Source organism: Heterocephalus glaber, unplaced genomic scaffold, assembly GCF_053883595.1.
Source record: "Heterocephalus glaber isolate CG9 unplaced genomic scaffold, H.glaber_assembly_v1.0 deba00001689, whole genome shotgun sequence".
Lineage (NCBI taxonomy): Eukaryota > Metazoa > Chordata > Mammalia > Rodentia > Bathyergidae > Heterocephalus > Heterocephalus glaber.
The window spans coordinates 335,528-348,151 of record NW_028258414.1 but is presented as its reverse complement, the minus strand read 5'-3'; the positions used below and the strand labels follow the sequence as shown (position 1 = coordinate 348,151).

General features: G+C 33.1%; 1 protein-coding gene across 23 annotated transcripts in view; it reads left to right on the top strand.

The window, feature by feature from the left end:
* Positions 1-12,624, top strand: part of Znf280d (zinc finger protein 280D) — a 101,160-nt gene that overhangs the window by 65,148 nt on the left and 23,388 nt on the right. For 19 of the 23 annotated variants that reach the window (XM_087199182.1, XM_087199175.1, XM_087199178.1 and 16 more), the window contains 3 exons: positions 4,121-4,183; positions 9,933-10,051; positions 10,202-10,238. In XM_087199182.1, coding sequence (XP_087055308.1) covers positions 4,121-4,183; positions 9,933-10,051; positions 10,202-10,238 — 219 coding nt within the window. Of the gene's footprint in view, positions 1-4,120; positions 4,184-9,932; positions 10,052-10,201; positions 10,239-10,850; positions 11,933-12,624 lie in introns of those variants that run through there. The other 4 variants (XM_087199186.1, XM_087199185.1, XM_087199184.1 and 1 more) reach the window with 2 other exon arrangements.

Genomic DNA, 12,624 nt, shown 5'->3' with positions numbered 1-12,624 from the left:
TTTCTCAAAAAGATGTGTAAGGCCTTTCCCCCCCTACACATATGATAGTAGAATTAAGTTAATGGACATTACTGATAGCTCTTACTTTGTAGCAGAGTTTATTTTGGAGAGATTGATTTCAACAAATACTCCTTATGTACTTACTAGGAAGTACAGTTTACTAAGAAGTGTGATAAGTTGGTAGTGAAGAATAAGTCATTATTATGTGTTAGAGGTAAAGTCCATGACTTTAATTTCCACAATTTAGTGCGAGAGATATATATATTATATAATATATATTTATATTTATTATATAATATATATATTACTCAGATTAATGTGATAAGCAAACAACAGTGATAGCACATAGATGGTAAGGATGAATTCTGTAAGACTTTCTATAAATGACATTTCACTGAGACTTTGAAGGATAATTTTTTTAAATTTCCAAGGAAAAAGAAAACTGGCATTAAAATGGACAATACAGAGTTCTGAATTTCTATAAAATCTGCTTGACCTCATTTTATATTTTACATAGATTATTGGTATTGGTCACTAGAAGAACAGTTGAATTTTTGTGATTCCATTGTAATTGATGTTCTGCCTACAGTTTTCCAAGTCTTTCCTTTCTTCTGCTAGAATAGACATATCTGCTCATGTTGTGGTTTTGGCTTAAAATCCTTTTGCTTCCTAATATTGATAGGATAAATTTTCTGGAGAGTAAAAGAACTTTCAGTGTCCAATTTCTAACTTCTTTTCAGCTCCTTCAATTCCTTTTATTTTCCTGACAATCCCTCTATATCCTCACAGTTACTCTTTGCTTTGCCTTGACCAGAGCCAAATAGTAAGAAGTGGATTTTTTTTTTACTTAAAAATTTTTAACACATGCTAATGGGATTCACTGGTATTTCCATACATGAGCGCCCTAAACTGAAATGAACTGATTGTTAGCTGCCTTCTACTCCATCTACATTTTACATTTTCTTCAGTGGAACCCACTTTCTGTATGTGTCACTATTGACTTCTGTTTTGTTAATTATTTATGAATATGGATTCATTCATTTTACAAGTACTTATTGGACATTTATTTTGTCCAGCCACTGTCTGTTTCCCTCATTCCCTTATCCCCAACTGTGAATTCTAGGTCAGGCAGCTTATATTCTTTGGTGTTATATCATAAACTTCTAATCTAGTATCTTAGATACTAGGCACACCTTCAACATTGTTAGATATTAAGGAAATAATCTTTTATGTGTTTCTAGAAAGTAAAGTCATTACTTGCAGGGAATCAAGATTATTAAGAAAATAGGGTCAGAGAGGGGTTTTGTCAGGGTTATTTTTATGTATAGTTTACACATAATAAAATTCACCTACCGTATTTCCCCAAAAGTAAGACCAGGTTTCATATTAATTTTTGCTCCAAGACACAACTTGCACACTTGGGCTTATTTTCAAGGGATGTCCTTTTTTTAATGTACAACAATCTTCATTTATTCATGTATAAAAATGTATATTCACGTACAAAAATCTATATTCAAATACAGTCATATTGTCATCTTCTGGAACATTCTCATAACTTGCCAAATCCCAAATTCTGGCCTGAATTTCCTACAAACTCCATTGCCTGTAAAACCATTGCCCCAATTTCTCATGTCCAGCAATAGAACCCTCCTTAAATGAGCACTTCTTGTTCATGTAGCCTGCTTGTAGTGCATTGGCAACGCAGCTGTCCGATTTATCCCATGAATTTTTCACCCAAGTCACAACCTCTTGCAGGCTAGGGTTCACAGACTTTTGATTAAATAAAGTGTTAATTTTGCATACTATAAGAGATAGATAGCAGTGGCAACAGAAATGATGGCAGTTAAGAATAATGGTCCACAAAAAGTGACAAAAAATTGCTGGCACCAAAATTCAGAAAATGTTTATTTCACACTAGTGCATTAAGTACATCCATTACAGCACACAACATTGAATTATGAAGATTCATATTAGACACAGCCATGTCCATTCATTATTGAACATGCACATTATCTGTGTTTTATGTCTGTACTTGTTAGTCATTAGGCAGTAAGTCTCAAGTGCATCTATTTACATTGGCATTTAACTTTCCTCCAGAGGTACCTGCTTGGGTTTTGACAACTACTGTTTAGAATTTATATTACTGTTTTAAGTATTAATGCCAATAATATTTATATTTGATTATACATTAATATTATTTTAAAATTATGTTGTGTGTTGTGACAGACACACTAAAGGTGTCCACCTGGCTGAGAATCTTAACTGGGGGTTATTTTGGGGGTAGAGTTTATATTATAAGCATCCTGAAAAATCATACAAGGTCTTATTTTGCAGTTAGGTCTTGTGTTTGGAGGAATATGGCATTTATAGAGAATTAATTGGTTTTGATAATTTTATATTTTTATAACTAGGTGGCAAATTAAAATTTTTTTAACAGTGACAAAGTTTATTTGAAAAAGTAAAAGTGAAGAGTAGAGTGAGCCTGGGCTGAGATAAAAGGATAAAGCAAGATAAAAGTATACACTGGAGGACACAGGGTGTGCTATCATGAGGAAAGCCATGACACCCAGGAGGCAGACTTAAAACCTAGGTTATAACCTATTTTTGCCATATTGTAACCCAAAGCTTTTTCTCTTAAGTTCATTTTTGTATTGCTGTTAACCTTTATCAAACTGTAATAGGAAGAAGGGTAGGTTTTTTTTCTTTTTGTGAACTGTAGATCACTTTTTCATTCTTATAATACACAAAACTAAAATGTGCGATTTGTGTACTCAGTATAGATAACATACACTGTAAAAGACCTTTTATAGACAGGGAACTCCAGAATTACAACTGCATTCAGACAATTAAAATTTTAGTTACCAATATTTTAATATGGTATAAATTGCCCTCAAGAAGACCTTAAAACAATTTTTTTTCTCTCTTACCAATATATAGGTAAAAAACAATATGTTTATTTGAAGAGGAAGAGCTTTTAAGTATCTTTTTAAAAAAATAACTTATTTTGGTTCACATTTTTGAAGAATCAGGCAAAATCCTCCAGTCATTCTTCTGAGGAAACATTTGTATATACACATTTTTTGTATAATTTCGGGGGTTCCCAAGCTCATGATCTCTTCTAAAAGAACTTTAATTTTGTGATACTGTCTTAATTTCTAAATTCTTTAATAGCAGTTACTCCCAGATTGAAAAAAATGACTATTTGAAAACTTCTGAGGATATTTTCTGGGAAATACAGCGAGCCAGAGTATTTCTTTTCCTATACACAGAGGCTGTGATACTTTAACAGTTTGCCTAGTATCTTGGCTACTGATTCTCAAACTTTAGCTTGTGTAAGAAGCAGTGAAGTTCTACGGGTGTAGCTCAGTGGTAAAGCACTTGCCTAGCATTTCAGAGGCCCTGGGTTAGCTCTCTAGCTCTGGGTAGGGTGGAAGTGGGGATCAGTGGAAAAGCTTGTTAAAGCAGATCCTTTGGCACAACTTTCTCTCTAATCCCAGCTTTCCAATTCTGGAAGCTTTTCTTATTAGAGTTAAAACATTGTATAAACCTATTACTACTGGCTACAAAGTTTGGTTAATTTCTGGTCTGTGCTTAAGAGAAGCAATGTTTTAACTTTTGAGTTGTCCTTAGTTTTGTTTGTAACCACTATTAGTAATCGCAGAGAACTCTTAATGTTTGAATGTACAGATGGTAAAAGTAGCATTTAGCCCAAGTAGTGTTTACTTTCTATATTATTTGGATTCTCTTTTTCTTCCTCTGCACAAACATGATGAGATTGGACAATGATTTTTAAAAATTATCATTCAAATTATAGTAAAATTTAGAATTGTTTTTAATACTTTATAGATGAAAAAGTTTAATTTGCTGTTGACTTTTTAAACTGAGCATTTCCTTTTTATATAATGATGACTAATCTAAGAATGTGCTAAGGGAAATACATATCATTAGAAAATAAAAAGATAAAATTGAATGTAAGATAAAATGTTGAAGTAAAGACAAACATTTCAGTTTTAAATCATGATCTTTTGTTAAAAATTAGATACTTAATCATAGACTTGAAATATAAGTTAATATGAGATGTTATATAGTAAAATTATTAAAATCTGTTTTGTCTCTCCAGCTTTCATAGTAACCGTCCAAGTAAAAGGTTTTGTATATTTAAGAAGCGTTCAGAAGATCTCAGGTAACTAATTAACTTTTTTTTTTTTTGGTACTGGGAATCGAACTCGGGACCTTGCGCTTGCGAGGCAGGCGCCAGAACCACTGAGCTAAATCCCTGGCCTAGCTAAATCCCCGGCCCTAATTTTTAAAATTAGTTTCTATTGAACAGTGGTTATAATTGAAATTTTTTTCTTGCACTTAACATTATTAAGGTATAATTTATATTTAACAATTATTCAGGTAAAATTATTGAGGTATAATTTCATATATTTAACAATTAGTAGGTTTTAGTGTGTGCAGAGTTGTACATCAGTCACCACAGTTAATTTTACATTTTTATCACTCCAAAAAAAACCCCTGAATCCATTTATTAGTGGTCATCCTCATTTCTTCTCAACTCTCCTCATTCTTATGCAACCATGAATCTACTTTATGTTGTATAGATCCATTCTGGATATTTTATATAATGGAGGGATACACTATGTGGTTCTTTGTGACTGCTCATCAAGTTTCATTGATGTTGTAGCATGTACTTCATTTTTTCAGATTGCTGAATCATACTCCATTTTATGGATATACCATCATTTATCCATTTGGGTCATCTTCATTTTGAGGCCATTATAAATAATGCTTCAGTGAACATTTGTCTACAAGTTTTATATAGACATGTCCTTTTATTTCTCTGTAGTATATACTTAGAATTGGACTTACTGGGTAATATGATAGCTCTATGTTGAGGCTTTGAGGAATGGCTAGACTGTTTTCTAAAATAACTTCACTGTTTCACATTTCCACCAGCAGTGTATAAGGAATCCAGTTTCTGCACATCTTTTCTAGTACTTGTTTTACCTCTTTTTGCCATCCTAGTAGGTTTGAAGTGCCATATCATTGTGGTTTGCTGTAATTTCTTTTTTTTTTTTTTTTTGGTACTGGGGATCAAACTCAGGTCCTTGCGCTTGCAAGGCAGGCGACAGAACCACTGAGCTAAATCTCTGGCCCCTGTAATTTCTTTTTATTATCCTGATGTCTTAGTTACTTTTTTCATTGCTGGGACAAAATAACCAACACCAACAAAGTAAGGGAGGAAAGATTTATTTAGCTCTCAGTTTGTAGAGGTTTCAGTCCATAGTCAGCTGGCTTCCAAGCAGAGTCGCATAGCAAAGGGGATTCACGAAGGAGAAACAGTCCATGTCACGGTAGGAGGCAGCAGCAGAAGCAGCAAGCTTACCTTCTTTTTGTCCCTTTATATTCCATCCAGGCTACAAACTTGTTAATTGGTGACACACCTAGTCTTCCATTACCCACATCCTTAATCCTAGTATCACACTGTCAGTCCATATTCACACAGTCTAATGCAGCCAATTTAAAAACTCCCCACCTATGGCCACATAAGGTTTTTGGGGAGACATCTAGATACAAACAGTAACTCCTGATGTTGGTGTCAATTTGGAAATCTAAGTGACTGTTACTGGATGTTATAGACTTCTGTTCATTGTATCAAAAGTCTGTTCATTATATCATTAATTCTCTTGGTGACAGATGGTGTCAAGATGAAACTCATGGATTTGTATTGTTAAATGAAAACAAAACTAAGACTCACTGATATGTGTTAAAAAAATAACTAAGATACCTAGTAAAATGACTTAACACTTTTTCAGTTTGAAGTACATTCGTTAAACCACTGAAATTCTTAAATTCATACATATGTATAGTCATCATAATTCTTTTTCATATAAAGTAAAGTGTACAACTTGACTATCGTATATAAAGAACTATTGGTGAATATTTCTAAATGCTTGATAACAGCAGCTTTTGTTACACCACATACTTAACTCAGAATTCATTGAACGTCATTTTTTCATATACTTCAGATTTCACTGGACTCTTTATTCTGTGTTTTCATTTTCTTTGTAATATCAGCATCTATTCCACCAAGCTAATTTATTGAACTAAGTTTAAATAACACTGTTTTGATGCTTTAAGTTAGTGGAGAAGTGGAAAACTGATGTTACGTTTCAGGACCTTTGCATTTATTATCTCCCATGACTACTTTGTTCTTCCTCAGATAATATGGTTAGTTCCTTTATTTTCATTCTGATGAGTGAGCCTTTCCATGACTATATTTAAAATTGTACCTCCTCCCCTGTGCTTCACTCCAGCAATCCTTTCTTTTTATGCTTTATTTTTCTCTAGTTCATATGACATACTATGTATTTTACTTCTTTTTTTTTTTTCTTAAATTTTTTTATTGGTACATTTTAGGTATACAGTACATCTACATTTATCATTGGGAACTTCGACGTTTACATGATGCATCTTGGTTCTTATTTTTTCCCCATTCCCTGCCCTCCCTTCACCCCCTCCACCCTTCCCTATTTACAAAGGCTTTGTTTCCATTTTTTCCTTTTTTCCTTTCCCCTACCCCTTCCACTTCCCCTTTGGACCTTTTCTTCCCATTTCACAATATCAGTATTCATTTTAATCATTTTAATCCTTATTTACACTTTCAGTTTCTTACACCAGAGAAACTATTTGGTATTTATTGTCTGTGTTCTCTTAACATTGTATATGGTTGGGGTTTTTGTCTTATGCCTGGCATGTAGAAGGCACTCAGTAAATCTTTGTTGAATGAATTAAGTTATATGGTGAAAATTATGCCTGTGGATAGTAAGTCCCATTTATATTTGACCCAGCTCATAGGAAGACCAAAATTGATTCAACTTTAAAATATATTAGTACTATTTAAGTATTTTTTGAATCTAGTAAAATAGATTAAGGTATACTAGAGTCGTCTTTGCTGAAAATTTTTACAAGAATGAAAAGGATTTCATTATATTCTAAAAATCAGATAATTGATTTTTACCTCACTGTTGCTAGTAAGCTCAGTTGTGTGATTTTTTTTTTTTTTTGTACTGGGATCTAACTCGGGACCTTGCGCCTGCCAGGAAGGCGCTGTGCTGTGTGATTTTTTTTTTTTTAAGTCAACTTAAATGAACTATATGATTTTAAAAAGCTGGGGTTTTTTTTTGGTTGGTCTCAACTGTTTAGATCTCAAAAATTGATTGTTTTCTATGAATGGAACTTAACATATTTAAAATTATATACATGAAACCTTGTAATTGTTCTTATTGAAATTAAGTACTTTGAGTTACTTATTATACATTTGTCCTGCACATAATGTAGCAGGTGCTGTTTAAATGAGAGCAATGAAGCAATTGTGAAACCAACATAAGGTCATGTATAGTTTATTAGATGGGAGGTGAAGTGTGATCATAATTAACTGTGGATTTTAATAAGTGCAATGAGTTATTTCAGTGGAGAGTTCACTTATTTGGAATGACCTGTGTAGATAGAAGATACGGAGTTTGGATATAATTCAAGGCATTTGAGAACCATTAGTGTTTTGTATAGAATCAAGTGATGCTGAAGCAAGGTTGAAGTTAAGGGTTTGGGCTCTGGAATCAGTATACTCAATTTTAAACCCAATTCTGATCTTAGTTAGTTCTATGTCCTTGGTAGATTACTAAGCCAATTCTTACCTGTAAAAAGGTGATAATTATAGCACCTACCTTTTTAGGCTTTTGTAAGATTTAGATGAGATATATCACAGAGTAAGTACTCAATAAATTGATATTATGAAATGCTTGACATACTCTTTTAAGGAACAGGAGAGTCAGAAAACTATAGTTTGAGCTTCAGTGTCAAGTGAAATGGCATCATAACACAGACCAGTCAGGAAGAGTTGATTTGGGGGAAAAGTCTAAGATTTTAGTTTTAATATATCAGAGTAACCTGTTGGTGTAAATACACAGCATGCTGTTAGAGTAGAAGTCTAGAGGAGAAATCAATCTGAGGTATCCCATTTGTATTTATGTATAGGTAAAATATGTGCTTTCATTTATCCTCTTTTGTGAACTTCATATGTATGTGCTTGGTTATTACACTGACAATAACAGTGATTGCTTTGCATGATCTTTTTTTTTTTTAACCTAAGCAAAAATAATTTAGTAAACCTTTAATCTTAGGGACCTCCAAGGGGAGTTGCTAGAGCCAGAATGAATAATGGAAACAAAGTATCAGGAATTAAGTTGTGTTCTCTTTAGTTTGGCCTGCTGAGGGAGCATATTGTCTTACTTTCTCTGGACTTTGATTCCTTTTTTTTGTCTTTCCACAGACCAACTTTATTAAAAACCTAAATATAATTTTCCCACCACACATTTTACCAAATTTTTAAAAATCTGATTATAAATTCCATTTAAAAGTACCTGTTTAGAAACACTTGATTTAGGGATTCCTTCCCTTGTCTAATTAACTATATCCAGTGGAAAAGACATAGTTTACTGTTTACCAGTGAAACTGTTTAATTCCTATAAATCAATACATTAAATGTATAGGGGCTTTTCTAAGTTCTCTGAAACTTTTCATTATTTTTACAGCCGTACTGTTTTAAAAATACCTTTTAACTAAAAATGACAGGTCTAAATACATTTTAAATTAGAATCTGAAGGATGGTGACACGTGCTTTAATATGACAGTTGTTATATTTTGTTCCAGATAGCAAATGCTATACAGTTTGGTTCAGTTAGTACAAAAACTCTGGAGGACACAGCCAAACTTTTTTCTTTTTTTTTTTGTACCGGGGATTGAACTTGGGACCTTGCGCTTGCAAGGCTGGCGCCAGAACCACTGAGCTAAATCCCTGGCCCCAAGCCAAACTTTTTGATAGTTGCGGGAATTGTTTCCTAATCAGAATGTATTTCATTTAAGTATTGCAGCACTATGAAGCTTTGTTTAAGGGAGTGAGTAGTTTAGGCCCAGTAAGTAGGCTAATTCATCGTACTGAGATGATAAGGAACTCAAAACTTGTGGACTGTAGTATTTTAGTAACTACTTAAATTAATTTAATGTTAAATGGCAGTATTACCAACCTTAGCTATTGTGGTGAGAACCTTGCAATTGATGCAGCAGCAATTGTAGCATGCAGTTGATGGCAGCTGTCACATGATCTATTTTTAAAATGTTTATGTATTTCTTCAGTTTTATCCTTGACTAAAAAAACTGCTGGGATTTCGCTCAGTGGTTCCACCACCTGCCTCAAAAGCACAAGATCCTGAGTTCGATCCCCAGTACCAAAAAAAAACTGATAAAAAACTTATAAATTTCATTAGAGCATGGTTGTACTTTTGTTCCCAATTATATTCATAGTATCTAATAATATAGTGTAGAGACTGCCTTGGTAAATGTATATTGAGTGAAATAATACTGTATTTTCACCTTTTTTTGTTTTTTTTTGAAACAGGGTCTTACTATGTAATTCAGGCTGGACTTAACCTCACTATGTAGCTCAGGCTGGCCTCATAGTCACAGCAATGCTCTAAAGTGTTTATAGGGGTGTACCACCATGCCCAACTATATCCTCTCTTTGCAGATGGGCTGAGGAACAAGTAGTATGTGAATTGACTACGTTAATGCAAGTTGTTAGTGTAGCTAAACTAGTTTAGGTCTTTTGACGCCTAGCTTTTATCAACTGGAATGAGAGGCAAGTGTTTATTAAAAACATAAATACTTCCTGTAGATGGTGTAAAGGGTAGCATTTGAATATAACTATGCCATTTTCTACATAAGCATTTCAGTTTTATCAAATTTATATGACAAAATATTAAGTTGCAGTTATGACATGAAAATCATGGAAAAGTAATCATTGATCTTGTGCATGGATTTCATAAAAGATAAAAAATCCTTTTCTCTTACGCTATTTTTCTTTTTATTAGGGGCATTACTCTAGTGTGCCTTAATTGTGATTTCCTAGCTGATGTTTCTGGCTTAGATAATATGGCCAAACACTTAAGTCAACACGAAACTCACACTTGCCACATTGTAACAGAGAAAGGTAAGCATGTATAAGTGTGCTATTTTGGATTTTCAATATATATTCCATTATTTTTGGTCAGCCACAGTATGGGCTCTTTACTAAATCATTTTTCTCACTCATCACAGTTCATATGCTCTTGTAAATATAAAACTTTTCTTCTAATTTCAGTTTCTGTTTGTATCCCAACTTCTGAACATCTTTCTGAGTAAGTTTAATTTTTATTCAGTGCATTTTACTTCGATGGGTTTTAGCACTATTGCATTTTAAGTATATCATTAGTAGGAATGAAAAATATTAAAGTATTTTGGTGGTTTTTTTTCTTTTATCTTCCTTTTTTTTAAAGCTGCTTGTTGAAATAGGTTCCTGCTCTATGGAGCTCGTGACCTGGTGCAAGACAAGTTGGAATTTCCTAAGTTCAAAGTTCTGGGATATTTTCTTACACAAAGAGAGTTAAACAGCCATATTCATGACACTAGCTCTCATTATTCAGCTCTTTTCATCTTTCAGCTAGGTCTAGATTCCTTTTCCATCTTACCATTCTGTCAGGGTGACATATCTTAACATTTTTTTTTTCTCCATTTGGGTCTAGAAATAACTTTTGTTGCTATGGTCCTTTCTTACTTTGCTTAAAATAATTTGTGTTTTTCTTTGCTGCACTTGCCTTCAAAGTAATTCACTCCAAATGATATGGCTTTTTATCTTTTTATTTTTCTATTCTGTCTACTTTCTTAATTTCTTATGCCTTAAGTTTTTAGGTCAAATGATTTGTCTTTCCTTATTTGTTGTCTGTCATTGTGCTATTTTTCTTTTTTTTCAGATGCAGAAGCAGCCCAGAGATTTCAAAAAATGTCCAGGGTACACCTGTACAGTGTCCCCCTTCGATGAACACAACTGATGCTTGTTCTGTCTTTCCAAAGAATGTGAATAATTTGACTGTGGGACCTGCTCTAGGTTGTGGCCTCAATAAATCATATTTTGGGGAGATTCCCTTCTTACACGGCTGGCCTTCCATAAGGCTGCTGCTGATTTGGCCAGATATGGCCTCAAGGCCCACCACATTGAGTATACTTCCCACTGGCGGCTTTGGCTCTTGATCTTAAGCTTATGGGGCAATTATGACCAAGAAAAGCTCATCAGATCAATTGGCTGCTGCCCTTAAATCCTTCTGTAACATAAATGCATTCCAAGATATACAAAAACTCTGGTTGTTAGGAAATTCATGGCAACTTTAATATTCTTGGAACAGTAGGTCTCTATAATTATGTTCCAAAATTAGTTATTTTTACTATTACTTAAAATATATTTCTCAATATTAAGTATAGTTTTTTCAGTGATACTAATTCTCAGATTTTTTTAATTCTAAAATTTTTAACTTAATAGCTTGGTTTTCTGTTCTTTAAGTTTATTGATGTCTATTTTATGATTTCTATATTTCTGTTAAAACTTGTTTACTATTTGTTTTATAAAGAACTCCAAGAGAGTCCTTCAAATTCTCTTCAGATTTCATGTGAGCTGCCTGTTTGTAGCATTTTAATTTGGCTATTGCTCAGACCCTTAGACCATTCTTATATTCTCTGTCCTGTTTCAGGATTATTAATATTATGTTAATAATTACGGGTTTTAAGGTTTAAAGAATCAGTAAGACTTCTGCTTACAGATCTTAAAAACAAGTTTTAAAGTAACATATTTGTATATCTATGTAATCTCTGCTTAGCCGTTAATATAGTTCCTTTGGGTAATGGTAACATATTAAATATATATGGTAACCAACAGTTCACATGTTTCTTTACTATATATATTTTAATTTTGTCCTTTGTTTATCTTAGTTACATCGAATATAAATTTATTAAATAGTTTTGATACTATTACATTTTAATAAAAATTGTGGTGTTTCAGTGTCTCAGGAATTATTTGCTAATGAATAATTTCATATAAAAGCTGTAAATTTTATTTTATAAACAGGACCATTGCTTTATTATATTTTGTTAGCATGCAGACTGAGAGCTATACCTACTTAACATATTCACAGTAGGGTTGTGATTTGAATGTGTTATCTCTCCCCTGGCTTGAACTACCAGTGGTACATCCATAACTGTCCCATAGGGCAGCATAGGACAGTCCATTGGGTGGTACAGTTGTCCATGTACCACCAGTAGTTCAAGCCAGCAGGAACATGTTAACACATCTTGCATTTTTTCCTGTACCACAATTAAAAGGTCACTATCCTACATTAATTTCTTGAATTTTAAAGACTAGCAAAGTGCCTTTTGCTCTTAATAGCTATAAATATCAACAGGCACTGAAATTATAACTCAAGCATTTTTTTCCTCTCTAAAATCAGAACTTCATTTGTACTTTGGAGCAGAGATAAAGCTGGTTTAGATACCATTTATTATGTAAGGTGTTCCTTACAATTAAGAATTTTAAAAAGTTGAATCCATTAGTTTTAAATTTTTTAACAAATTTATACATATTATAAATGACAGATATTCCAAAATACTCAAAACTGTTTCTTTGTAGTGGTAATATACTACTAGTCTTTATTTCCTTATCTGTCTCTAGGAGTTTTGTCATATGCCGTATACCTACCC